This window comes from Salvelinus fontinalis, chromosome 28, assembly GCF_029448725.1.
Source record: "Salvelinus fontinalis isolate EN_2023a chromosome 28, ASM2944872v1, whole genome shotgun sequence".
Lineage (NCBI taxonomy): Eukaryota > Metazoa > Chordata > Actinopteri > Salmoniformes > Salmonidae > Salvelinus > Salvelinus fontinalis.
The window spans coordinates 7736735-7764341 of record NC_074692.1 but is presented as its reverse complement, the minus strand read 5'-3'; the positions used below and the strand labels follow the sequence as shown (position 1 = coordinate 7764341).

At 44.6% G+C, this 27607-nt stretch overlaps 1 protein-coding gene and 1 non-coding gene across 3 annotated transcripts; one reads left to right on the top strand and one right to left on the bottom strand.

Moving 5' to 3' along the window:
* On the bottom strand, positions 1–27607 carry LOC129826043 (calphotin-like). 2 transcript variants are annotated; one of them, XM_055886325.1, is made up of 11 exons: positions 27389–27607; positions 24176–24670; positions 14897–14944; positions 14545–14799; positions 14238–14279; positions 13850–13933; positions 2950–3054; positions 2723–2827; positions 1950–2120; positions 1751–1823; positions 1–1643 (listed from the first exon to the last, which is right to left on the bottom strand). In XM_055886325.1, exons 1-10 carry the CDS (start codon positions 27431–27433, stop codon positions 1761–1763), a joined length of 1413 nt encoding a protein of 470 aa, XP_055742300.1. In that variant the 5' UTR covers positions 27434–27607; the 3' UTR covers positions 1–1643; positions 1751–1760. The 2 variants fall into 2 exon arrangements, with proteins under 2 accessions (XP_055742300.1, XP_055742301.1); XM_055886326.1 differs by lacking the exon at positions 24176–24670 and having other exon boundaries at positions 27389–27604.
* Positions 25991–26066, top strand: trnaa-ugc (transfer RNA alanine (anticodon UGC)). The gene has a single exon. It is a non-coding gene; the product is annotated as a tRNA-Ala (tRNA).

The window sequence follows — 27607 nt, the reverse complement described above, 5'->3', positions numbered from 1 at the left end:
TCACGGTGAGTAACATCTTTATTCAAAAAGGTGAATGAAATCCAACCCAGCATATTCATTACATAACTCCTCATGGTATCTTCCAGAGCACGGAACCGTGTACGCAAACTGCGGTTGTACTACATCTAATGGTCTATACAAAACAGAATTAGAAAATATAATTTTAAAAAACAAACACGATCTACAAGCCCCCATTTTCAGTGGCCAGATTTGAGTGTAGTTAATTGAAAGTTAAAGCGGCACTCACGTCTCCTTTTCACCTCATTTAACACCTGATTTACTTAAAAGGCTTAAAAAGGCACATCTCAATAGGTGGTCCAGGTAAGTCATAATGTAGCATAAGTAGGGGGGGGCTTTCCTCTTTTGTTCCTCTATTTTTTTTTTACCCTTTATTGTGTGTACTTTACTGTATATATATATACGTGGGATATCGCTTTTCAACAGTAAGTTAGAAAATCGCCAGAGGACGTCTTTAAGATAATCTGGCCAGAGGGCCTGGAAAACTTCACACCCTTTCTCATTGCCCAGGGCAGACTTTCTCCAACAGGACTGTAGACACATTGCCAGTACACAGTGAAGAGGATGGGTATGTTATTCAATCATCCAAACTGCTCGCAAGCGTCTGCGTGGCCAGGCGCTAAAATAGAACTTGGTTTTATTTTTGAAGCATTACACGCTGTAAGTCCTGCATCTCCCAGCTCCTCGTTGGTTTTTAGGAGTATAGACCCACGTGGGTGTTTGAAAGCTGAACTGAGATCGACACTAGTCCAGTTGATAGTGGTAATGCACCTTAAAGTTGATTGCCAACCGCCATATAAAGTCCACAGAAGAAGACTGAAGGAGAGATTTCTAGAAACTAACTAGGTTTCCACTTTTACCTGTGGATTAATTGTCGGAGTAGAGGACACACAATTTTGTGTGACTCAAAATGGGTCAAAATTCTACAAAGATCCAGGGGAAAAAAGGACCTTGTGCATTTCAGGTAAAGTAACAACCCAATATTTATATCCCAGGACAAATTAGTTTGCAACAGCGAGCTAGCTAGCTAAATGTCCATGAATGTTTCATGTGTTTCAACCTGTCCCCAAATTAATATAGTTTGTTCAGAGTTCGTTTTGATATTTCAACGTGCATGTTCTGATCGCGTCTGGTGTGGATGGACAAAATCAGCATGCACGTGATGGAGCACGCAGACGCACGCTCGTGCCCAGTGTAGTCAGCATGTAGAAAACACGTACAAGGAAATACCCCTCCCATCCATACAAACATGGTCCAAATGTGAAGACAAGTCATTGCCACATTCATTAACTCTACAGTCTCCATACATAATGTATGCCATTTACAAATCGATGCAAATCCACAATACATGCATTAAGATACAGAAAATCTATGAAAGAAGCCATAATTTGTTAATTCCAAATATTCACATTCTGATCCAAAGACTCTTATTCCCCCGCCTTGATGCCCCATTAAAATGTGTTTGTTTGATTTTCTTTTGGTGAGAACCTAAGCAGGAAAGGCACTGAGTGTTGGATGTTAATAATTTCCCGGTGGTCCCTTTAAGCCCTAAATATTAAAAAGTAAAATTTGCTGGTCGGCTCCCCGTGAGGCTCTCTTCAGTCCTCCATACTGACTGAGGAAATCTATGGGGAGACAGAAACAATAACAGAATGTTAATGCAAATTTAGACCCAACGCAAGTGCGTGCGTTCAAACGAAGCGTTTCGGGAGATTAAACAACAAGTCCTCACCTGCAGAGATCTATCCCTCAATGGCCACCTCAGTTGCAATATGTCCATTCAATGCTGCCTCTGCTGGGATATCCTAAAGAACAAGGGAGGGGTTTAGATGGGAATGTAAGAAAGGGGGTGGTTGGTTTACAATACATGTAAAGACAGATCGTAATTGATTGAGAGAGTTGGATACAGTAGTGTCACTATATGCTCTTACCACGGAGGCGAGCTCTACGGGCACAGAGGCGAGCTGCATATGACACTGCAGTTCTGAGATGACAGGCTGGGGGGCTGAGAAATGTCCAGAGAGGACATCCAGGGCAGTATTCTCATCAGTGGTGTCCTTTTTGGCTTCGATTTCCATCTGGGCTTCAATGTCCTCTTTAGCCTGCAAAGGCAACACACCCAGTCAATGTTGAGCGCACAACTAAAATCAGTAGTCCCACACACTAGATGACATGCCTGATGCAATAAAAGGAGCTGGAGGAGCCCACAGCCCAGGAAATGAACAGCATGTAAAAAGGAAGACCACAAGGAGGGAGGATTGATCCAAAGATTGGCGAGAGTAACTCACGAGAAAGCAAGAACTCCTGGATGGGCACATTTCAAAATATGCGAGAGCATTCAAATGAGAGGATAGCCTACACCAAAGTATTTGATCATATGTTAGTGCTTAATATACCAAGGTGATTGCGTAAAGAGTTGGTTGGAGTCATTATTATAAATTAGACTGAGTAAATGAAAAGCTTGTAGGTTATTATGGTTTAACTCTGACCAGCAGGTCCTCCAGAGAGGGCCGGTAATCGGGTGGAAGTGTGTCGTCTCTCTCTCCCCCATCTTTGTCACCTCTTCCTCCTCACACTGCCTCCAGAGACCAACCAGACAACGGGGTTACAGGAGTAAGCGTGTGTGTCCCATGTCTGCTCTACCAAAACTACATCTGGCACTGGGCACCTCAGTCTCTGCATAGAGAAAAGTAGGAAGACTCACGTCGATGACTTCATCAGCTGTGACTGGGGCAGACTCAGATACTTGGGGGACGTTGTTCAGCGACTCCGATAGGTCCTCAAGTGCATCTGTTGGGACTGCGGGCACCTGAACAGAGATGACACGCAGTCGGACTTGACGGGACATCAGCAGGTGATTAAAGGTGTGCCAAAACGACATCCTTGTGTGTATGTGTTAAGAGTAGGTATGATTTGGAGCCCGAGTCTCACCTGCTCCTCAATGGCGGGCTCAGCCATGGCTGCCTCCACAGTAGGGACAGTTTCTGTGATGATAAAGTTGTCAGCCACTGTATCGATGACAGAGTCTACTGGGACCTGGAAAGCGTAGGACTGTTACACAATGTTCAAATTCTAACTTAACTTCCATTTCTCCTTTCTTACTGAGAAAAGTAAAGGGACTGAGTAGGGATGTGACAAATGGGAAAACAAATGTTAGTGTTTAAACGGCCATTTATTGGTTTTCCGTACAAATTTCATTAAATTCCATGTGAATTCACAAAAACCTATTGTGTATGGTGGTCCTATTGCGTATGACCGCAAGGGAGCAATGAAGTTCTATCTACCGCAGTCATAAACTGAATCTCAAACCGAACACTTGGCCCCTAAGCCTTTTGTCAAGTGGCCATTTGTTGTGTTCGATAGTAAACCACTCGAGTCTGCAAGCGTTTTGGACAAAATGAGCATGTATACATGTTTCATCGGCTGAAATAAAAGATCATAGAAATGTTCCATACGCACAAGAAGCATATTTCTCTCAAATTTTGTGCACAAATGTGTTTACATTCCTGTTAGTGAGCATTTCTCCTTTGCCAAGATAATCCATCCACCTGACAGGTGTGGCATATCAAGATGCTGATTAAACAGCATTATCATTGCACAGGTGCACCTTGTGTTGGGGGCAATAAAAGGTCACTCTAAAATGCGCAGTTTTGTCATACAACACAATGCCACAGATGTCTCAAGTTGAGGGAGTGTGAAATATGTATGCTGACTGCAGGAATATCCACCAGAGCTGTTGTCAGAGAATTCAAATGTTAATTTATCTACCATAAGCCGCCTCCAACTTCGTTTTAGACAATTTAGCAGTACGCCCAACCGGCCTCACAACCACAGATAACATGTAACCACACCAGCCCAGGACCTCCACATCCTGCTTCTTCACCTATGGGATCGTCTGAGACCAGCCTCCCAGACAGCTGATCAAATCAAATCAAATTTTATTAGTCACATACACATGGTTAGCAGATGTTAATGCGAGTGTAGCGAAATGCTTGTGCTTCTAGTTCCGACAATGCAGTAATAACAACAAGTAATCTAACCTAACAATTCCACAACTACTACCTTATACACGCAAGTGTAAAGGGATAAAGAATATGTACATAAAGATATATGAATGAGTGATGGTACAGAACGGCATAGGCAAGATGCAGTAGTTGGTATAGAGTACGGTATATACATATGAGATGGGTACTGTAGGGTATGTAAACATAAAGTGGCATAGTTTAAAGTGGCTAGTGGTACATGTATTACATAAAGATGGCAAGATGCAGTAGATGATATAGAGTACAGTATATACATATACATATGAGATGGGTAATGTAGGGTATGTAAACATTATATTAAGTGGCATTGTTTAAAGTGGCTAGTGGTACATTTTTACATAATTTCCATCAATTCCCATTTTTAAAGTGGCTGGAGTTGAGTCAGTATGTTGGCAGCGGCCGCTAAATGTTAGTGGTGGCTGTTTAACAGTCTGATGGCCTTGAGATAGAAGCTGTTTTTCAGTCTCTCGGTCCCTGCTTTGATGCACCTGTACTGACCTCGCCTTCTGGATGATAGCGGGGTGAACAGGCAGTGGCTTGGGTGGTTGTTGTCCTTGATGATCTTTATGGCCTTCCTGTGACATCGGGTGGTGTAGGTGTCCTGGAGGGCAGGTAGTTTGCCCCCGGTGATGCGTTCTGCAGACCTCACTACCCTCTGGAGAGCCTTACGGTTGTGGGCGGAGCAGTTGCCGTACCAGGCGGTGATACAGCCCGACAGGATGCTCTCGATTGTGCATCTGTAGAAGTTTGTGAGTGCTTTTGGTGACAAGCCGAATTTTATTCAGCCAGCTGCTGCGCCTTCTTCACAACGCTGTCTGTGTGGGTGGACCAATTCAGTTTGTCCGTGATGTGTACACCGAGGAACTTAACTTTCCACCTTCTCCACTGCTGACCCGTCGATGTGGATAGGGGGGTGCTCCCTCTGCTGTTTCCTGAAGTCCACAATCATCTCCTTTGTTTTGTTGACGTTGAGTGTGAGGTTATTTTCCTGACACCACACTCCGAGGGCCCTCACCTCCTCCCTGTAGGCCGTCTCGTCGTTGTTGGTAATCAAGCCTACCACTGTAGTGTCATCCGCAAACTTGATGATTGAGTTGGAGGCGTGCATGGCCACGCAGTCGTGGGTGAACAGGGAGTACAGGAGAGGGCTCAGAACGCACCCTTGTGGGGCCCCAGTGTTGAGGATCAGCGGGGTGGAGATGTTGTTACCTACCCTCACCACCTGGGGGCGGCCCGTCAGGAAGTCCAGGACCCAGTTGCACAGGGCGGGGTCGAGACCCAGGGTCTCGAGCTTGATGACGAGTTTGGAGGGTACTATGGTGTTAAATGCTGAGCTGTAGTCGATGAACAGCATTCTCACATAGGTATTCCTCTTGTCCAGATGGGTTAGGGCAGTGTGCAGTGTGGTTGCGATTGCGTCGTCTGTGGACCTATTGGGTCGGTAAGCAAATTGGAGTGGGTCTAGGGTGTCCGGTAGGGTGGAGGTGATATGGTCCTTGACTAGTCTCTCAAAGCACTTCATGATGACGGAAGTGAGTGCTACGGGGCGGTAGTCGTTTAGCTCAGTTACCTTAGCTTTCTTGGGAACAGGAACAATGGTGGCCCTCTTGAAGCATGTGGGAACAGCAGACTGGGATAAGGATTGATTGAATATGTCCGTAAACACACCAGCCAGCTGGTCTGCGCATGCTCTGAGGACGCGGCTGGGAATGCCGTCTGGGCCTGCAGTTTTGCGAGGGTTAACACGTTTAAATGTTTTACTCACCTCGGCTGCAGTGAAGGAGAGCCCGCAGGTTTTGGTAGCGGGCCGTGTCAGTGGCACTGTATTGTCCTCAAAGCGGGCAAAAAAGTTATTTAGCCTGTCTGGGAGCAAGACATCCTGGTCCGCGACGGGGCTGGTTTTCTTTTTGTAATCCGTGATAGACTGTAGACCCTGCCACATACCTCTTGTGCCTGAGCTGTTGAACTGCGACTCTATTTTGTCTCTGTACTGGGACTTAGCCTGTTTGATAGCCTTGCGGAGAGAATAGCTACACTGTGTGTATTCGGTCATGTTTCCGGTCACCTTGCCCTGGTTAAAAGCAGTGGTTTGCGCTTTCAGTTTCACGCGAATGCTGCCGTCAATCCACGGTTTCTGGTTTGGGAATGTTTTAATCGTTGCTGTTGGTACGACATCGTCAATGCACTTCCTAATGAACTCGCTCACCGAATCAGCATATTCTTCAATGTTGTTGTTGGACGCAATGTGGAACATATTCCAATCCGCGTGATCGAAGCAGTCTTGAAGCGTGGAATCAGATTGGTCGGACCAGCGTTGAACAGACCTGAGCGCGGGAGCTTGTTGTTTTAGTTTCTGTTTGTAGGCTGGAATCAACAAAATGGAGTCGTGGTCAGCTTTTCCGAAAGGAGGGCGGGGGAGGGCCTTATATGCGTCGCGGAAGTTAGTATAACAATGATCCAGGGTTTTACCAGCCCTGGTAGCACAATCGATATGCTGATAGAATTTAGGGAGTTTTGTTTTTAGATTAGCCTTGTTAAAATCCCCAGCTACGATGAATGCAGCCTCAGGGTGTGTGGTTTCCAGTTTACAAAGAGTCAGATAGAGTTCGTTCAGGGCCATCGATGTGTCTGCTTGGGGGGGAATATATACGGCTGTGATTATGATCGAAGAGAATTCCCTTGGTAGATAATGCGGTCGACATTTGATTGTGAGGAGTTCTAGATCAGGTGAACAGAATGACTTGAGTTCCTGTGTGTTGTTATGATGATCACACCACGTCTCGTTAATCATAAGGCATACCCCCCCGCCCCTCTTCTTACCAGAAAGATGTTTGTTTCTGTCGGCGCGATGCGTGAAGAAACCAGCTGGCCGCACCGACTCCGTTAGCGTCTTTTGAGTTAGCCATGTTTCCGTGAAGCAGAGCACGTTGCAATCCCTGATGTCTCTCTGGAATGTTACCCGTGCTCGGATTTCATCAACCTTATTGTCAAGAGACTGGACATTGGCGAGTAGTATGCTAGGGAGTGGAGCGCGATGTGCCCGTCTCCGAAGCCTGACCAGGAGACCGCTACGTTTGCCCCTTTTACGGCGTCGCGTAGGGTCGCCGGCTGGGATCAGATCCATTGTATTGGGTGGAAGGCAAAACACTGGATCCGTTTCAGGAAAGTCATATTCCTGGTAGGAACGATGGTTAGTTGACGTTAATCGTATATTCAGTAGTTCCTCCCGACTGTATGTAATGAAACCTAAGATCACCTGGGGTACCAATGTAAGAAATAACACATAAAAAAACAAAATATTGCATATTTTCCAAGGAACGCGAAGCGAGGCGGCCATCTCGGGCGGCGCCGGAAAGTATGAAAAGTGAATGAAAAGGATCAGTGGTACAAGCAGTAGTGATCAAGCCATAGCCCTGCACTGTAAACTAGAACCAATCGTTCTCTGTGGGTTTGCACAACCGAAGACTTTCAGCACAAATGATCAAAAACGATTTCAGGGAATATCATCTACGTGCTCTACGTGCAGTTCGGCATTGTAACCGAGTTCTGTGGGCAAATACTCACCTTCGATGGCCACTGGCACGCTGGAGAAGTGTGCTCTTCACAGATTAATCTTGGTTTCAACTGTACTGGGCAGATGGTGTGTATGGCGTTGTGTGGGAGAGCAGTTTGCTTATATCAACATTGGTTGCGGTGAGGTTATGGTATGGGCAGACATAAGATATAGACAACAAATACAATTGTATTTTATCGATGGCAATTTGAATGCACAGATATACTGTGACAAGATCCTGAGGCCCATTGTTGTGCCATTAATCCGCCGCCATCACCTCATGTTTCAGCATAATAATGCACAGCCCCATGTCGCAAGGATCTGTACACAATTCCTGGAAGCTCAAAATGTCCCATAACTTCCATGGCCTGCATGTCCAGACCAGTGGCGGTCAGTGCCCTTTAAGATGAGGGAGGAGGATTTTATTTAGTTTTCCTTCATGAGCATGGCCTTAATTCTATTACAGCATATTGGATGACTGTCATTCATCCAGTTAAATGTAACATCGATAGGTCTAGGCTACCATATGATACTCAAATTTTCACCTTCACCCATCATGAGGTTGCTACAACCTAGCCTATGAATGAAAGTTTCCAACGTAGGTGCACACAGGTCGAGAGAAAATTGGAGGTAACACAATGACAGACAGTGACACATTCAATACCACCTTGCACATTCTTGCCTGCATCAAGCTGATATAGGGTGTAATCATTAGTCCAACAGTTGCAAACGAGAGTTTCTATTAAACATTCAGGTATGTTTATCCCCATTTTTTTCAGTTTAAAAAACTTTTTTCAACAGAATTGGCGGAATGAATACACTGCTGATCACGCGTAAACACAGTTCACATTCATAACAGCCACGTTGTATTCCTTCTCACATCTATGCACTCTCCTCTCACCTTTTCCCTTCATCGCTTGTGGATGTCAATGCACAACACATCAGCTGTCACGTTCTGACCATAGTTCTTGTGTGTTGTGCTTGTTTTAGTGTTGGTCAGGACGTGAGCTGGGTGGGCACTCTATGTTGTGTGTCTAGTTTGTCTGTTTCTGTGTTCGGCCTGATATGGTTCTCAATCAGAGGCAGCTGTCAATCGTTGTCCCTGATTGAGAATCATATATAGGTGGCTTGTTTTGTGTTGGGATTTTGTGGGTGGTTGTTTCTTGTCTTTGTGTTTTGTCTGCACCAGAAAGGACTGTATTGGTTTGCCACATTTGTTATTTTATTTGTTAAGTGTTCACGTTTATTTGTCGTAATTAAACATGTTGAGCACTAGCTACGCTGCGTGTTGGTCCGATCCCTGCTACATTCTCTCTTCTCGTGAAGAAAGGGAAGGCTGCCGTTACATCAGCTGCATGTGACCAGGCGAAAAAACCTTTACAAGCCAAACCATATCATATCTGCTACATACAGCCTGCATCATTGTAATCATATTAGCTAAAGTAATGTCATAGTCAACATAGCTAATAGAAGTAACATGTTAGTAAACCTGCTACAATCAAGTAGTAATGTTAGTGTACAGTCAGTAACCAGTTTAGGTCAATTAAATTAGTAAAACCAAAAGGTACCTTGACTTGGAAGAGTTCCAGTGTTGTGTTAGATAGTCATAGCCAGCTATAGCACCCCTCTGTTTGAGCAGGGTGTTTGAGAAGGCTAAACTAGCTAGCTGCATTTGCTAGCTAAGTAAGTGAAACTGAAAAAGAATGACCCGCTCTCTCGCTCTCCCTCCTTCATTCATTTTGGAAGGAATGTATTTGTTCAAAACTGGTCAACTATTGTCTCTCTTTGAGTAAATTACTCACCATATAAATCAAATCAAATTTATTTGTCACATACACATGGTTAGCAGATGTCAATGCGAGTGTAGCGAAATGCTTGTGCTTCTAGATCCGACAATGCAGTAATAACCAACGAGTAATCTAACCTAACAATTCCACAACTACTACCTTATACACACAAGTGTAAAGGGATAAAGAATATGTACATAAAGATATATGAATGAGTGATGGTACAGAACAGCATAGGCAAGATGCAGTAGATGGTATCGAGTACAGTATTTACATATGAGATGAGTAATGTAGGGTATGTAAACATAAAAGTGCATAGTTTAAAGTGGCTAGTGATACATGTTTTACATAAATATGGCAAGATACAGTAGATGATAGAGTACAGTATATACATATACATTATATCAAGTGGCATTGTTTAAAGTGGCTAGTGATACATTTTTTATACATTTCCTGCAGTGCTAGCTAGGTGTATTTTATGCTTTCAGTACCAGGTTAATTCTCTGATCCTTTGATTGGGTGGACAACATGTCAGCTCATGCCCCTGACCACACGACTGAACAGTAGTCAAGGTGCGACAAAACTAGGGCCTGTAGGACCTGCCTTGTCGATAGTGTCAAGAAGGCAGAGCATCGCTTTAATATAGACAGAATTCTCCCCATCTTAGCTACTACTGTATAAATGTGTTTTGACCATGACAGTTTACAATCTAGGGTTACTCCAAGCAGTTTAGTCATCTCAACTCGCTCAATTTCCACATGATTTATTACAAGATTTAGTTGACGTTTAGGGTTTAGTGAGTGTTTTGTTCCAACTACAATGCTTTAAGTTTTAGAAATATTTAGGGTTAACTTGTTCCTTGCCACCCACTCTGAAACTAACTGCAGCTCTTTGTTGAGTGTTGCAGTCATTTCAGTCGCTGTAGTAGCTGACGTGTATAGTGTTGAGTCATCCGCATACATAGACACTCTGGCTTTACTCAAAGTCAATGGCAGGTCATTAGTAAAAATGTAAAAAAGCAAGGGGCCTAAACAGCTACCCTGGGGAATTCCTGACTAACTGGATTATATTTGAGAGGATTCCATGTGTTCTGTTAGATAAGTAACTCTTTATCCATATTATAGAAGGGGCTGTCTAGCCATAACACATACGTTTTTCCAGCAGCAGACTATGATCGATAATTTCAAAAACTGCACTGAAGTCTTATTAGACTTCCTCCACAATCATTTTATCATCAATTTCGCTCAGCCAATCATCAGTCATTTGTGTAAGTGCTGTGCTTGTGTCCTTTCCTACAAGCATGCTGATATTTTGTTGTCAAATTGTTTACTGTGAAATAGCATTGTATCTGATCAAACACCATTTTTTCCAGAAGTTTACTAAGGGTTGGTAACAGGCTGATTGGTCGGCTATTTGAGCCAGTAAAGGGGGCTTTACTATACTTGGGTAGCAGAATGACTTTAGCTTCCCTCCAGGCCTGAGGGCACACGCTCTCTAGTAGGTGGCAAATAGGACTGGCAATATCGTCTGCTATTATCCTCAGCAATTTTCCATCCAGATTGTCAGACCCCGGTTGCTTATCATTGTTGATAGACAACAATACTTTTTTCACCTCTTCCATACTGACTTTACGGAATTCAAAAGTACAATTCTTGTCTTTCATAATTTGGTCCGATTATAATTGGATGTATAGTGTCAGCGTTTGTTGCTGGCATGTCATCCCTAAGTTTGCTCATCTTGCCAATGAAAAAGTCATTAAAAGTAGTTTGCAATATCAGTGGGATTTGTGTTGAATGAGCCATCTGATTCAATGAATGAAGGAGCCGAGTGTCACGTTCCTGACCTATTTCTGTTAGTTTGTTATATGTGTTAGTTGGTCAGGACGTGAGGTTGGGTGGGCATTCTATGTTTTCTGTTTCTATGTTGGTTTATGGGTTGCCTGGTATGGCTCTTAATTAGAGGCAGGTGTTTGGCGTTCCTCTAATTAAGAGTCATATTTAGGTAGGTGTTTTCACAGTGTTCGTTGTGGATGATTGTCTCCTGTGTTTGTGTATGTCATTACGCCACACGGGACTGGTTTCGGTTTGTTTGTTCAGTGTCATTTATGTGTAGGCTTTTTTCCCTGTTCGTGCGTTCTCGTGTGTTATGTGAGTCCGTCGTTCAGATCTGTCTACACCGTTTATTTGTTTTGTTAGTGTATTAGTCGAGTTCGTGTTTTTTCGTTAATAAATCATGTCTACAAACTCAGCTGCATTTTGGTTCGATCCCTGCTCCTCCTTTTCTGATGAAGAGGAAAGCCGTTACACCGAGTTGGCTTTTTTACCCAAAATTTCATTTAAGGTGCCCAAAATTTTACTGTCATTCTGTGTATAATTTATCTTTGTCTCATAGTATAGTTTATTTTATTTTTATTTAGTTTAGTTACATGATTTCTTAATTTGCAGTACTTTTACCAATCAGTTGGGCTGACAGACTTAATTGCCATACCTTTTGCCTCATCCCTCTGAACCATACAATTTTTCAATTCCTCATCAATCCAAGGGGATTTAACAGTTTTTACAGTAATTTTATTAATGGGTGCGTGCTTATTAGTAACTGGAATAAGTAGTTTCATAAAAGCATCAAGTGCAGCGTCTGGTTGCTCCTCATTACACACCACAGACCAGCAAATATTCTTTACATCATCAACATAAGAATCACTACAAAACTTATTGTATGACCTCAAACACTATATTAGGGCCAGACTTTGGAACTTTGGTTTTACTAGATATGGCTACTATATTGTGATCACTACATCCTCTGGATTTGGATACTGCTTTAAAGCAAATATCTGCAGCATTAGTAAAGATGTGATCAATACATGTTGATGATTTAATTCCTGTGCAGTATGTAACTACCCTGGTAGGTTGACTGACAACCTGATCCAGGTTGCAGGCACTGGTTACAGTTTGAAGTTTTTTCCTGAGTGGGCAGCTCAGGAATAGCCAGTGAAAGCCAGTCAATATTTATCTCACCCAGAAAATATACTTCTCTGTTGATATCACATACCTTATCAAGCATTTCATACATATTATCCAGATACTGACTGTTAGCACTTGGTGGTCTATAGCAGCTTCCCGCCAGAATGGGCTTTAGGTGAGGCAAATGAGCCTGTAGCCATATTACTTCAACAGTATATTGTCTCTAAGCTTTACAGGAATGTGGTTCTGAATATAGGCCGCAACACCACCTCCGTTGACATATCTGTCTTTTCGGTAGATGGCATAACCATGTATTGCTACCACTGTATCTAAGTGAGTTTCAGAGATAGTCAGAAAATGAATGTTATCTGTTACAAGCAAGTTATTGACTTCGTGGACCTTGTTTCTTAGGCTACATATGTTAATATGGGCAATTTTTTAGCACTTTTCTGAGTTGCTTGATTGTTTTTAATGCTTTACTGGGAAGCTTATCAGAGCTAGACTTACTCATGTTATTTACATTGGAGTGGATAGTGCATGGTGAGCTGCATAAAGTGGTCTTCCTACTATTGCACACCGCCTCAGTGCTAACAGTGTTACTCTGGTTTATAGGCTCATGATTACTGCTTACAATAGCTGTAGGATAAACAGATGTATTCGGTGCAATTAGGGGTACATCAATTAAATTACTTACATTGTGTTTGCCAATGCCCCTAAGATCATGTAAATTTGATGCAGCATTATGATGACTCATTGTCACAATGGTAGGGATTAACTGAGCTGGTCTTGAATCATTTACCAGTCATTGTTTCAACGCAGCCTTGAAATGCGTGGACAGAGTCCAGGAGCCAATGAACGCAGAGGAGAACAAAAGCTAGTTGTCCTTCGGCTACACCACAGTGCTACACTAGAGAACGGTGTTGGGGCTACTGTAGACCTTCATTACAAAATAGTATGTTTTAATCAATTATTTGGTGACGTGATTATGTTTCGTATAGTTATCTAAAAAGTATAACTTTTCAAATGTTTCAGCATTCTACATTTTCTGAAAATCACAGAGAATGGTCCTCCCCTTTCTCCTCTGAGGAGCCTCCACTGATTCAGACATGTCACACATTGAGCAGTTTGGAATGCTCTGGATCGATGTGTACGGCAGCGTGCAGAGCAGGCTGTTCGTTGCTGTTGCTTGCCTTTCTCTGCCAATTTTCAAACTTAACGATGATGAGCAAAGTGCTTTATATCCATGGCAAATAATTGAAAGATGCATATCTTCGACTAACGTTACATCATTGTTGCATTAGGTTTTTGTTTATTATGCAATTTTCCCTTTATGATGATAATTTTGTGATAACTGCACTGTGATTACAATTTTGTGGAAGCTAACTTTCTCTGTTAGGTATTTTTTCTCAACGCTACCATCCCAATTTTGTTTAACGTTCACACCCCTAGGTCTGAGCTGGCTTAATGTCATGCGTTGGTCAGCCTTACCTCTACAAGGGGCTCTGAGGGAGCGACGTCGGCTTCATCAACTGGGGCTACCACGGGCTCCGACAGCGTTTCTGGGATAGTTTCCTGGAAGAGAGAGGTTGGGGCCTGGGTCAGTTCGATTCTAAAGCAAAAATTAGGCGACACATAAAAATCGACCATTGGTCAATACAGGCACGACAAGTTGAGAAAACACTGAAGTGTAACATTTGTGAAGTGTTCCAGCTGTTCACTAGGTAGTGCCATAGCCTTACTAATAAGAGCAATCACTAGCTCAAAAGCCCAGGCTGCAATAAGCTGATACGAACGCTTAGGAAATGGATCTAGTGGCATCTAAATATTTCCCATGTATAAGAAGTTGCACAATAATAAAGTAGTGAGAAATGCTTACAACTGGAACCTCTTCAGGTGCCTGTGTCGTGACAGGCTCATCCTGGAACGAGGAGATATTACTCATTAAAGACTCATCCAATCAAACAGAAAAAAATATCAGATGCTTTTTCTGAATGCTGTTTAAGAGAAAGAGGAAGGGTAAGGAACAAAGCAAACCACACATGATCACGCACTACATGCACCACCACACAAGACAACATCACGCAAAAGAACAAAGGACTTGAGTTCAGCTTTTTCCGGAAAGGCAGAGGCGTGAGAGCAGAGAAGGGTCGTTAGCGACGTAGCACGTTAGCATGATGTAGCACCTCTGTGACGACTGGGGCCTCCTCTACTTCAACTTCTTCAGGAATGTCATCTGCCTTGACCATAGAAATGACCTCAGCTTCAACCTCAGGACTGTCCTCTGTGTCGATCACCACCTCTTCAGTTTCCACTACTGGGGCAGCTACGGCCTCGACCACGGGCCCGCATTCCGGCTCGACTACTGCCTTGACCTCCGCTTGGACCTTGGCAACTATTTCAGCCTCCACTTCGGCCTTCACCAACGGCTCGTCATGTGTCTAAACATGCAGTAGAACACGGTCAAAGACGCCACACATACAAAAAAAACACCATGCAACGGAACTATGGGTGATATACACTCAGTACTAGGTTTACCTCAAATTCGTCAGGAGCTGACACGGGAGCCTCAGGGATGGATGCGGCCTGCAAGTGGTAGAGAGAAAGAATTCGTTATTAATATACATATTCACTGACTACTATAAGTAAATAGATATTAGGTTTGGGACATAATGTTCATTTCGAGTCTAGGATAAAGTAATTCAGACTTGAGTTCTGACAACCACATGATGGCAGTTTATTTTAGAAACAGTGGTGGGTGGGTGGTGCCCAATTGTTGTGTTTTTCAACCCATGTCTAAAAATGGGCAAGGTTTTGAAAAACACATACATTTCAGAGATCATAAACCTTCCCTTGGAAAACACACTAGAGGTGCAAACATGCAAGACAAGCTGCCACGCACTCCCTCTTTTCTCCATGTCAGGCCGAGAGAAGAGAACAAAGTTCAAGAACAAAGTTTCAGTGAGCAATTTAAGGTAATTTATGTGAGCAATCCAGAGTTGAGTGGGCCACACTGTTTATTGCATTCCCCTCGTGAACTGCGCCCCAGACCATGCATGATGAGTTGGTCGTCACCACTTTCCTCATTGGACTACCCTTAGGGGAGTGCCAAGAATGAAGAATCGAGGAGCTCTTTCAGTGGCAGAGAGCCGAGAGACATGCAGAGGTCACCTTTATCTGACGATTGAAGTGATGCCGTGTACACAGACTTGCGCAAACCCCCCAGCGCTGGAAGTTTCATTCTCAGTAGGCCAAGATGTACTACTGAAATGGAGGCCATCAACCCCAGCACTCGGAGGCATGTCTTGATCGTAACCGAGCGCTCCCTGTGGAACAGGGAAAGGCACTGTCGGAATGACTCTTTGCCTGATAAGAGAGAGAATCCAGCATTATGCCTATGTTTTCTATTCTCTGTGTTGGCACTAAACAACTATTTTTCTGATTGATCTTGAACCCTAACTCTGAGAGGTGGGTTACAAGGGCAGTCGTGCCTTGAACCCCTGCACCCGGGATGGGGAGCATAGCAGGTTTCTCAGGGGTGTGAGGGCTGTCTCTTACACACTTGCTGAATGATCTAGCCTGAATGGGACAGCAAGGTATTCATAGGCGGTGCCTTGAAAAGAAAACCTTCGAAACCTTGTGTGCTGGCAGCATGCTTATGTGAAAATAAGCATTCTGCAGGTCGACTGAGGTGAACCAGTCACCTCTACGAACAGAGCGAGACAGCACTTTGAACATACACTGAGGGTACAAAACATTAATAAGGACACCTTCCTAATATTGAGTTGCAACCCCCTCCCCCTTTTGTCCTCAGAACAGCCGCAATTTGTCAGGGAATGGACTCTACAAGGTGTCAAACGTTCCACAGGGATGCTGGCCCTCGTTGACTTCAGTGCTTCCCACAGCTGTGTCAAGTTGGCTGGATGTCGTTTCGGTGGTGGACCATTCTTATTACACATGGGAAACTGTTGAATGTGAAGAACGCAGCAGTGTTGCAGGGAACCAGGAAGTACCGGAAGTAGAAGCAGAGGTGGCTCTCTGCCGCTAATATGGCCCTGATAGCCCCTTTGCGTAATAGAGGAGATATCCTCAAGTATGTGTGCCGAGTTGCCAGTCGCTACTGAGTCCAAAGTTCTGCACGAACTGCAGTCGTAACCCTTCGTAACCGTGGACTAGACCCAGGGCTGGACTGAACATTCACAGCAATTCCCTGCTCTGGTGCAGAGTAGCCCACCAGTCAGTAGACTCTCGCTCACCAGTGGTGCCGGAGCACCCTCTGGTGGTGATAAAGCAAGTCTCATTTTAATTGTATTTTTGCTCGGTGTCCTTAGCATGATGCCTGGATACAGCAGACTGTTTTTTATTGAAAAGGGGAGTGTTGACACACTGGAACTAGGGGACAGTGTTGGTGGCGAAGGACAATTAGTCAATACCCGGGTCTACGGGCAGGCAAAAGTTGAAGGCTTTGCCCTCCTCCTTTCGAAGTTTGCACTTCTGCCGCATGGCAGAGACAGCCGTCCCAAACGGTTCCCTCTGCTTGATGGGAGCGTCAAGATAATCTGCTTTCTCCTTTTCCGACAGGCTGGACAACAAGGCTCTCTCTTCTACCACTAAGTCTCATGGCGTGGCCACAGCCTTGAATGGCGCCCCTGGAGGCTCGGCGGTTGAGGTCTGTGACGACACAGATCTCATCCCAAAGGTATGGGTTAGGCTTACCGATAGCTTGGAGATTATGCATTTCTAACATCAAATCAGCCTGCTAAGCCAGCAGTAGGGACGTAATGTTCAATGCCAGTACAGAACGCGTGACAGACAAGTAGGCCTTTTGGTAGATGGACTCTGGAGAAGCGGTCCATCTTACCAAGGAGAGAAGTGTCTGTTAGTGATGAGGCATTGGGGTTGACGGAACATTCATGCTGGCAAAAAGTCTGGTTTGGATCTTGCCGGTCAAGAGTCTGTTCCAATTGCGTTTGGCTTCTGCCATGCAAGCTGGGATGGCTGAGAGGAGTTTCTTGCCTGGGATGGTGCGAAAGGGGAGTTTCCTGCCATCGTACCAGTCCCTCTCTGCGCTGCCACGAGTTCGGGCCACTGAATACTGAGTTTGGTCGCTGCCCGTTTGCAGATATCAATGAGCGAATATCTGTCATCAGCCATCGATGCCCCACTAAGGGCAGAAGAGGACCTAGAAGTAACGGCATGTGCCTTTTTGTCCTCTTCCTCTATCTGGAGGAGATCGTCATGCCAATGTATTCGTCGATGATGAGGAAAACTAGGTGAATGTCCTCAGGATAGCCATCCATGGTGTCAGCCCATGAGGGCTGGGTCTGCATTGTACTCTCCCCGCTTGAAGGCAGTGTGGGAGAGGAATCACATTGGGCTGCTCTGCGCACTCTCCGACAGAGGGTGTTCGCAGCAAAATCCCCACAATGGATGCATGACCGGGCATCCTCAAATGCTGCATCCTCGTGTTCAAGACCCAGACAGACGACACACGCCCTGCATGGGCACTGATGTACCGGTGCTGGAGCCAGGGCCTGGGCCTTGCTCGGTACCCCTTGAGCTGAGCTGACAGGTGCAATGGCTCTAAAAAAAAAAACAGCTAATCCGAGAACAAAGTGAAATGTAGCTAGCATACACCACTTGGGCTAGTAGCCTAGCTAGTTAGCACAAAGTTATCCAAAGGAAGCTAGCGCTATGTTGGTCTTGCGACGACTAAAAGCGTGGCTCTCGACTGATAAGCTGTGAAGCTAGGACGGTCGGTTTAGTCTATGCAGCACAGTAGTGAGTTGAGCTAAACGAGAGAGCGAGCTAGTAATTCCATCTTTCCAGGTAGAAAGGTTTGCATGATAGCTAGCCAGGTTAGCTAAGCCTTGTAGCTAAGCTAGCCATGTCCCGTAGCTAACTAGCCAAGTCTCAGCAGCTAGACAAAAGCAAAAGCTCATTCTTACCCTAAACGAAAACTTTCCTTTCGGTGAAGTCACCAAACACAAAAGCTGAAAAACCTGCGCTCAGCAGTGTAACCTCAACGGCACACCTGTGAACAGTTAGGTCCAATGCAGCCATTTTAATTTCAATAACAAATCATTTCTGGGTAACAAGTACCTTACTGTGATTGTTTTCTATTAAAACGGTCAAAAAGAAACAAAAATGTATTCTTAGCAAAATTGTTAGCAATTTCTCAAGAAAGAATTTAGTTAGGACTGTCTGGGAGTGGTCTGAGTGGGGAGGGGAAAACTGAAAATTTGCCGATATTGGAAGAGGTTTGGAACTCTTTATTGGTGTATTAACAAACATATAGCATGGTGATGTCACCATGGAAGGCCAAAACACCATCCCACCAATACAGGTTGAAATTTCAGGCGGTCATTTCAAACAGCCTTTTCAATAAAAAGAGCATCGTCATAATAATATTGTGAAAATTCCAACCTCATTGTGGAAATACACTGCTCAAAAAAATAAAGGGAACACTTAAACAACACAATGTAACTCCAAGTCAATCACACTTCTGTGAAATCAAACTGTCCACTTAGGAAGCAACACTGACAATAAATTTAACATGCTGTTGTGCAAATGTAATAGACAAAAGGTGGAAATTATAGGCAATTAGTAAGACACCCCCAAAAAAGGAGTGGTTCTGCAGGTGGTGACCACAGACCACTTCTCAGTTCCTATGCTTCCTGGCTGATGTTTTGGTCACTTTTGAATGCTGGCGGTGCTTTCACTCTAGTGGTAGCATGAGACGGAGTCTACAACCCACACAAGTGGCTCAGGTAGTGCAGTTCATCCAGGATGGCACATCAATGCGAGCTGTGGCAAAAAGGTTTGCTGTATCTGTCAGCGTAGTGTCCAGAGCATGGAGGCGCTACCAGGAGACAGGCCAGTACATCAGGAGATGTGGAGGAGGCCGTAGGAGGGCAACAACCCAGCAGCAGTACCGCTGCTTTTGAGCAGGAGGAGCACTGCCAGAGCCCTGCAAAATTACCTCCAGCAGGCCACAAATGTGCATGTGTCAGCATATGGTCTCACAAGGGGTCTGAGGATCTCATCTCGGTACCTAATGGCAGTCAGGCTACCTCTGGTGAGCACATGGAGGGCTGTGCGGCCCCACAAAGAAATGCCACCCTACACCATGACTGACCCACCGACAAAACCGGTCATGCTGGAGGATGTTGCAGGCAGCAGAACATTCTCCACGGCGTCTCCAGACTCTGTCACGTCTGTCACATGTGCTCATGTGCTCAGTGTGAACCTGCTTTCATCTGTGAAGAGCACAGGGCGCCAGTGGCGAATTTGCCAATCTTGGTGTTCTCTGGCAAATGCCAAACGTCCTGCACGGTGTTGGGCTGTAAGCACAAACCCCACCTGTGGACGTCGGGCCCTCATACCACCCTCATGGAGTCTGTTTGACCGTTTGAGCAGACACATGCACATTTGTGGCCTGCTGGAGGTCATTTTGCAGGGCTCTGGCAGTGCACCTCCTTGCACAAAGGCGGAGGTAGCGGTCCTGCTGCTGGGTTGTTGCCCTCCTACGGCCTCCTCCACGTCTCCTGATGTACTGGCCTGTCTCCTGGTAGCGCCTCCATGCTCTGGACACTACGCTGACAGACACAGCAAACCTTCTTGCCACAGCTCGCATTGATGTGCCATCCTGGATGAACTGCACTACCTGAGCCACTTGTGTGGGTTGTAGACTCCGTCTCATGCTACCACTAGAGTGAAAGCACCGCCAGCATTCAAAAGTGACCAAAACATCAGCCAGGAAGCATAGGAACTGAGAAGTGGTCTGTGGTCACCACCTGCAGAACCACTCCTTTTTTGGGGGTGTCTTACTAATTGCCTATAATTTCCACCTTTTGTCTATTACATTTGCACAACAGCATGTTAAATTTATTGTCAATCAGTGTTGCTTCCTAAGTGGACAGTTTGATTTCACAGAAGTGTGATTGACTTGGAGTTACATTGTGTTGTTTAAGTGTTCCCTTTATTTTTTTTAGCAGTGTATATATGTGTGTGTATATATACACACACATACAAACACACACATACAGTATATACAGTACATTCAGAAAGTTCTTCCCATCAATCTACACGCAATACCACATAATAACAAAGCATTTTTAGACATTTATTAAAAATAAATTACATTTACATAAGAATTCAGATCCTTTACTCAGTACTTCGTTGAAGCACATTTGGCAGCGATTACAGCCTTGGGGCTTCTTGGGTATGATGCTACAAGCTTGGCACACCAGTATTTAGGGAGTTTCTCCCATTCCTCTCTGCAGATCCTCTCACACTCCATAAGGTTGGATAGGGAGCATCGCTGCACAGCTATTTTCAGGTCTCTCCAGAGATGTTCAATCAGGTTCATGTCCAGGCTCTGGCTGGGCCACTCAAGGACATTCAGAGACTTGTCAGAGCTCTGTCAGGGTGACCACCGGGTGCTTGGTCACCTCCCTGACCAAAGCCCTTCTCCCCCGATTGCTCAGTTTGGCCGAGCGACCAGCTCTAGGAAGAGTCTTGGTGGCTCAAAACTTCTTCCATTTAAGAATGTTGAAGGTCTTGGGGACCTACAGAATTTAGGTCCCCAAGACCTTCAATATATATATATATATATATATACGGAATTAATCGAACAAAAGGACCATTTGTGATGTTTATAGGACATATTGGAGTGCCAACAACAGAAGCTCATCAAAGGTAAGGCATGAATTATATTTTTATTTCTGCGTTTTGTGTCGCGCCTGCAGGGTTGAAATATGCTTCTCTCTCTTTGTTTACTCTGTTGCTATCCTCAGATAATAGCATTGTTTGCTTTCGCCGAAAAGCCTATTTGAATTCTGACATGTTGGCTGGATTCACAACAAGTGTAGCATTAATTTGGTATCTTTCATGTGTGATTCAATGAAAGTTAGATTTTTATAGTAATTTATTTGAATTTGGCACTGCATTTTCTCTGCCTTTCGGCCAAGTGAGACAGTAGCGTCCCACCTAAACTCAGATCTTTGGATATAAATATGAACTTTACCGAACAAAACATACATGTATTGTGTAACATGAAGTCGTATGAGTGTCATCTGATGAAGATCATCAAAGGTTAGTGATTAATTTTATCTCCATTTCTGCTTTTTGTTACTCCTCTCTTTGGCTGGAAAAATGGCCTTGTTTTTCTGTGACTTGGCTCTGACCTAACATAATCGTTTGGTGTGCTTTCGTCGTAAAGCCTATTTGAATTCTGACATGTTGGCTGGATTCACAACAAGTGTAGCTTTAATTCGGTATCTTTCATTTGTGATTTCATGAAAGTTTGATTTTTATAGTAATTTATTTGAATTTGGCGCTCTGCATTTTTACTGGCTTTTGGCCAAGTGGGACGTTAGTGTCCCACATATCCCAGAGAAGTTAAACAAGTAATATAATTTTTTTCTCAGAACGGTAGCGGTCCAAAATGACACGTGTTCAATACCTCACCTTGCGAGAATAACAGCACTGAGCCTTTTTCTAAAATGTTTTATGAGTTGGAGAACACCTTGAGAGGGATCTTAGACTATTCTTCCATACAGAATCCTCCAGAGTTTCTTGATATCCTTTGTCTGCACTTATGGACTGCCTTCTTCAATTCAAACCACAGATTTTCAATGGGATTCAAGTCTGCAGACATGTTGATTTTGTGGCCAATTAACAATTTCTTTGTGGATTTTGATGTGTGATTGGGGTTATTGTCTTGCTGGAAGATCCACTTGTGTTCAAGTTTCAGCCTCCTGGCAGAGGCAACCAGGTTTTGGGATAAAATGTCCTGGTACTGAGTAAAGTTCACGATGTCGTTGACCTTAACAAGGGCACCAGGACGAGTGGAAACAAAATAGCCCCATAACATCAAAGATCAACTACCATATTTTACAGTAGTTATGGGGTTCTTTTCTGCTTATGCATTCTCATTTCGACACCAAACCCACCACTGGCTTGCGAGGCCAAAGAGCTCAATTTTCATATCATCTAACCAAAGCACCAGTTCCAATCCAAGTGTCAATGCCGTTTAGCAAACTCCAGGCGTCAGGCACCAAGTGATCAATCCATCTGCCAGGCAGCAAGAAGGCACCAAGACTTCCATGCCCCCACACTCCTTTTGTTTAAATACTCAAGCACTCTCCATCGGCAGTACCACTCCCAAAAACTCCAGTTCCACCTAAGATTCTGTCTCCTCCCACCCCTACGGCATCAACCAGTGACAACACAGCATGATCTACTCATGTGCATCCACTGGCCACTCCATCAGTGAAAACACGTGCCAGGCAGAAAGTGCTCCTCCAAAGGGGCCCGATAAGCAAACACAAACACACAAGAGGGGAAGAGCGGGAAAGGAGGAGGGAGCTACAGGAGCAAAGAGAGAACGCTGCCTGGTACAAAATGTTCTGCATCCGATGTCCCGTCCCCTTACTGCAGGATAACCTGACCACGCCACCCATCAGAGGAGGGGGGGGGGGGGGGGGGGGGGGGGGGGGGGGGGGGGGGGCTCACCCATGTCTCTACGGGAACGTCCAGTAGTGGGGTGGCCTCTTGGCCCCCGCAGCCAGCTCAATGAGGCCCATGGTGAAGACACCACGACCGACTGACCAGAGCCACCAACTGTCCACTCTTTGTCTACCAACACCTGTGTGTGTGTGTGTGTGTGTGTGTGTGTGTGTGTGTGTGTGTGTGTGTGCGCGCGCACGTGTCTCAGCACTCCTGTGTTAAGAGTGTAAGGATTTGCAATCTCATCAACTCAATAAAACGATCCTGATACGGAGTGTGTATAACACATCAGGTATCTGTGTGGATGCGCCTAAAGTACTTTCATGAAAGCTTGTGTGTATAGGTCTAAGGAGCATCTGACATGTCCACGGTATGTCCAGCAGCATGGGGCTGGGGAAAAGAGTCATTTTGACCAAGAGCCAAACATCGTGTATAACCACCCCCTCATCCCGTGCGCCACACACTCGCATACATGTCAGCACACACACACGCCATATGTGGTCATTGCTTAGCTACAGCGAGGGAGGCACTTTAGAGACACTATAGCAGCTGAACAAATGCCAACAAGCATCGTACACATTTCCAACACAGGACATTGAACAAGAAACAAACAGCTGCATAAACTAAACTATTACGATGACACACTACCAACATTTAACTTTCATAAGATTGAAACTTCCACATTGAAGGATAAAGCTACTTACGACCCGCAAGTACAGATGATTTGGTGGTCATTGCGGGTCGCAAGTAGCTTTATCCTTTGTTAGCTTAGATGATTCATCACTAAACCTTAATACAGATGTAGGATCTTAATTTGATCACCTTGTTACAGGAAATGTTAAACATGTTTGTAATTTCCACTTCATTTTCCCGTATGAAAAATGGATCAAGCCCTACAAAAATGTCCATTAATTATAATCCACATAATAATTCAAATGTCCTCTTGTTGCAGGATTATTTTCCTGCTGTAGCAAACTGGCTCAAATTAAGATCCTAGATCTGTACAGCTCTAGAGAAATGTAATCAATCTCATTTTATCAAATTACTCTCACCACAACACAAGTGAAATCAGTTTTAAAAGAGACGCAAATAATTTACACTGTAGACCATGTTAATGTACCCGGCAATATATAGTGACTGCAACAGAGGCCCTTCCCACTCTCTGTGTACATGTACAGCCTCTTAAATAGAACACACTGTTCTCTTACTGCCCCCTCTCAGTTCCTTCCCAACACACCAGAAACTGCACCTGACCCCATATACTCTCCGTCCGCAAACAAATTCAAAATGGGAGAGGGCCTTTACCTCCATTACTAGCTCCATCTTTGGAATGAAGCTTTCTTCAACCTCCTGCACTGCTGCAGTTTCTTCTGTAGGTGGCCCCACTGGCGTTTCTGCTGGTACTTCTACAACTGGGACTTCTTCTGGGGCTTCAACTGGGCCGTCGACCACATCTGGGGTTTCAATTGGGGCTTCGACCTCCAATGTGGCTTCTTCAGCCTCTACTGGAGCTTCGACTGGCGCCTCAACTTCAACCTCTGCTGCCACCACTTCAGCCTCTAATGCCGCCACCACTTCAGCCTCTAACGCCGCCACCATAGGTTTAGGCTCCGGTACCTCAACTGGGGCCAGCAGCGCTACAACGGGGACGTTTACTACTTGAGTCTGTATGGGGACAAGCTTTGGACACTTTGCCACTTCTTTGACTTTAACAGGGGGGGCCGCCACAGCAGCCACTCCTGGGGTCCCTTTGCCAGTGCCAGCAACATGCTGCTCCTCAAGGACTTTCCTCTGGGCCTGCTGCTCAACACACAGAGCGAGCGAGCGAAAGACAGAGAGAGAGAAGGGTGTCAGATTAACTTTACCTTGAATCACTCCACTTTGATCAAACATTGAAAGATGGAGAGAAAAAAAATATGGGGAGAGGCTGCTGAAGGTAATCCAGCCAGAGGGCTGTTAGTTATTGAATTCCTCATCTAGTTTGGGTTTGGGTTTAGGGGGGGGGGGGGGGATATTCTATTTGATGAAATACCAGGGATGCCAAATTAGGAGCAACATGTTTTTCCAGAGAGGACTAAACCTTTGAGCTATGACGCCGATCAATGGGACGGGGGGGACGGGACGGGGGGGGCAAACTAGTTAGATAATGGCAGTAAATTAGCTGAATCGGAGTGATTCTGACAGGTCAAGTCAGGCGGGACTGAAACCTGCGAGTCAGCAGGGCTCAGGGCTCCGGATGGGGCCCCGCATAGCAGACAGTTAACTAATCGCATTATAATCCGGTTACAATCATACCCTACGCCTCGTTAGCTGCAAGAGACGACCGGCCAGCCAGCAGAGTTTACACAGCCCACCAAGTGCATAAGCCCAGTGAGTGTGCATACAAAAACAGCTCTGCCTTTGGTTTGTCCGTCAGAACAACCCCTCCCTGCCCCTTTTGTAATGGTACGATTTAGAGATTTTTGAGCCCGTTATCAACAGGACTAGTCTAAAGGACATTTACTAGGCATCATCATCCTTTGGAAATAAACTAGAAAAACTTTTGAAAGGGCAGCGGAGCACAAAAAAAGCACATTAAGAAAGTCAGTAAGCAGAACATGAGCCCCAGTTAGTGCTCGGAGTGTCAATCAGCAAGAGACCTCCCTTCCATGCACCTCCGTAGATATCTAGAGCATGCAGAGGTGATAAGGCTAACTGATTTGGGATACGTTTTCATTTGGGCTTCTGTGAAAGGTTTCACGGCACAGGCCCTAAAAAAGCAGTCTGGTGGAGGGCATGCCTACAATTCATTACCAAATACAGGCTTGGTTTGAGTGGAGTCTTGCCAGAAAACTAGGGGGAAGAGTGTTTAGGAGAACTTCTTTCTCACCATACTGAGAAGTATTTGCAAGGGATCGCTAGTGTAGTGCATGTACAATGTTAGGCCTACTGGCTTATTGCTGAGCTATGACAGAGCTCTGGATAACATTACAATTTAAAGTCACAGAAAGGCAATTGAAATGTTGTGATTTGTAGAATACACATTCAAGTTAGTTTATGTAAAAGGAAGAATACATGGTGAGAAGGGTTACAGAGGACTGTCCCGTTGCTGCGTTACATTATCATGGTGTAAATGGAGGAGGCCCCGTGTGGCTCAGTTGGTAGAGCATGGCGCTTGCAACGCCAGGGTTGTGGGTTCGATTCCCACGGGGGGCCAGTACAAAAAAAAAAAAAAAAAAAAAGTATGAATGTATGTACTTGTAAGTCGCTCTGGATAAGAGCGTCTGCTAAATGACTTAAATGTAAATGAGGAGGAGCACGTTCTAAGATGGAGGATACATGAAACTCCTGGACCTTAAAATCAGATTTACAACAAAATCTCAGAACCAGCAGTTGCCAGTTGTACGGTATTTCCTCCAACACATTGGTGCAGCTGGCTTCCGGGTTAAGTGAACAGTGTGTCAAGAAGCAGTGCGGCTTGACGGGGTCGTGTTTCGGAGGACACATGGCTCTCAACATTCGCCTCTCCTGAGTCCGCACAGGAGTTGCAGCAATGGGACAAGACTGTAACTACCAATTGAATATCACGAAATTGGGGAGAAAAAGGGGTAAAAAGTACAAAAAAGTTGATAACCTACTTGGCTAAGTACACAGCGAGATCAAACTTTATGCATGGCTCTTAATCACACATTACCAACTAGGCGCACCGTGCCTGGAACGCTACAGAGCCAGGAGTAGACTAAATGAAACAGTTCGACAAGGAGGGTGCTGGTCATGTAGCCAGACAAGCTACATCCAAAGCATGGTGCCCATCATGTAGCTGGGTGGATTGGGATATATGGATTGTGCAACCTGAACTCAGGGTTAGACGTAACAAAGTAAACAAATGTTATTAATTTGTGGATGTCCATCATTCATTTCGTATGATATTACAAATTGTATGATATGTTACGAATTGCAATTTGTTGTGGCTTAGGTAGGTGACTACTAGACTACTAGATGGCTAACGTTTAGGGTTAGGAGTTAGAGTTACCCAACATGCTAAGAAACCTTTGGATGGATAGATGTTCACGTTATACACCCACCCATGCACTCTGACAACCAACCAACCAACTCAGACAGCCATAACTAACTTTCAGTCTTATGTAACCATACCAAACACATTTCCCCTGATTTTCGTTTACTATGTTACGTCTCGTCTATGATACCAGGCTGGTGGATTGGAAATTATTAGGACATATTGGCAGTGGTTTCTTCGCATGCTTCAACTAGTCTTAAAAAAAACGATCAGTAATTTAGAATGTGAAAAACTATTTAGTTTGTCTACAAAGAGGTTTGCTTGATCATGGTCAGGATCATTCATCCAGTGATATATTGTTTAATGTTTGGTGAATTTCAGTGGACGAACTGTTCAATGCACTTCGACTACCGGAGTGGAGGGGAACACGTGTAGCACGGATTACAAAAAAATGTATAATCATCAAATAATAATTAGCTATAATATGGAGGAACTGAAGGAACCCTGGTGTGCGCACTTACCACCCTCCTCATGCGGCGCTTGTTCTTCTTCCTTTTGCTGGGCATTTTCGTGTTTTTGGTTGAAGCTACAAGAAAGAATTAAGAACTTTGATTTCTGTCCTCCCCGGAGATGGAGAAAGTGTGCGTCGGCAATGCGGAGACTGTAACAGTAGCACCGGTCTGATGACCAGATGTTACTGATGGACGGAACATTGTGGTTCTTTTTAAAGCCCTCGTTGT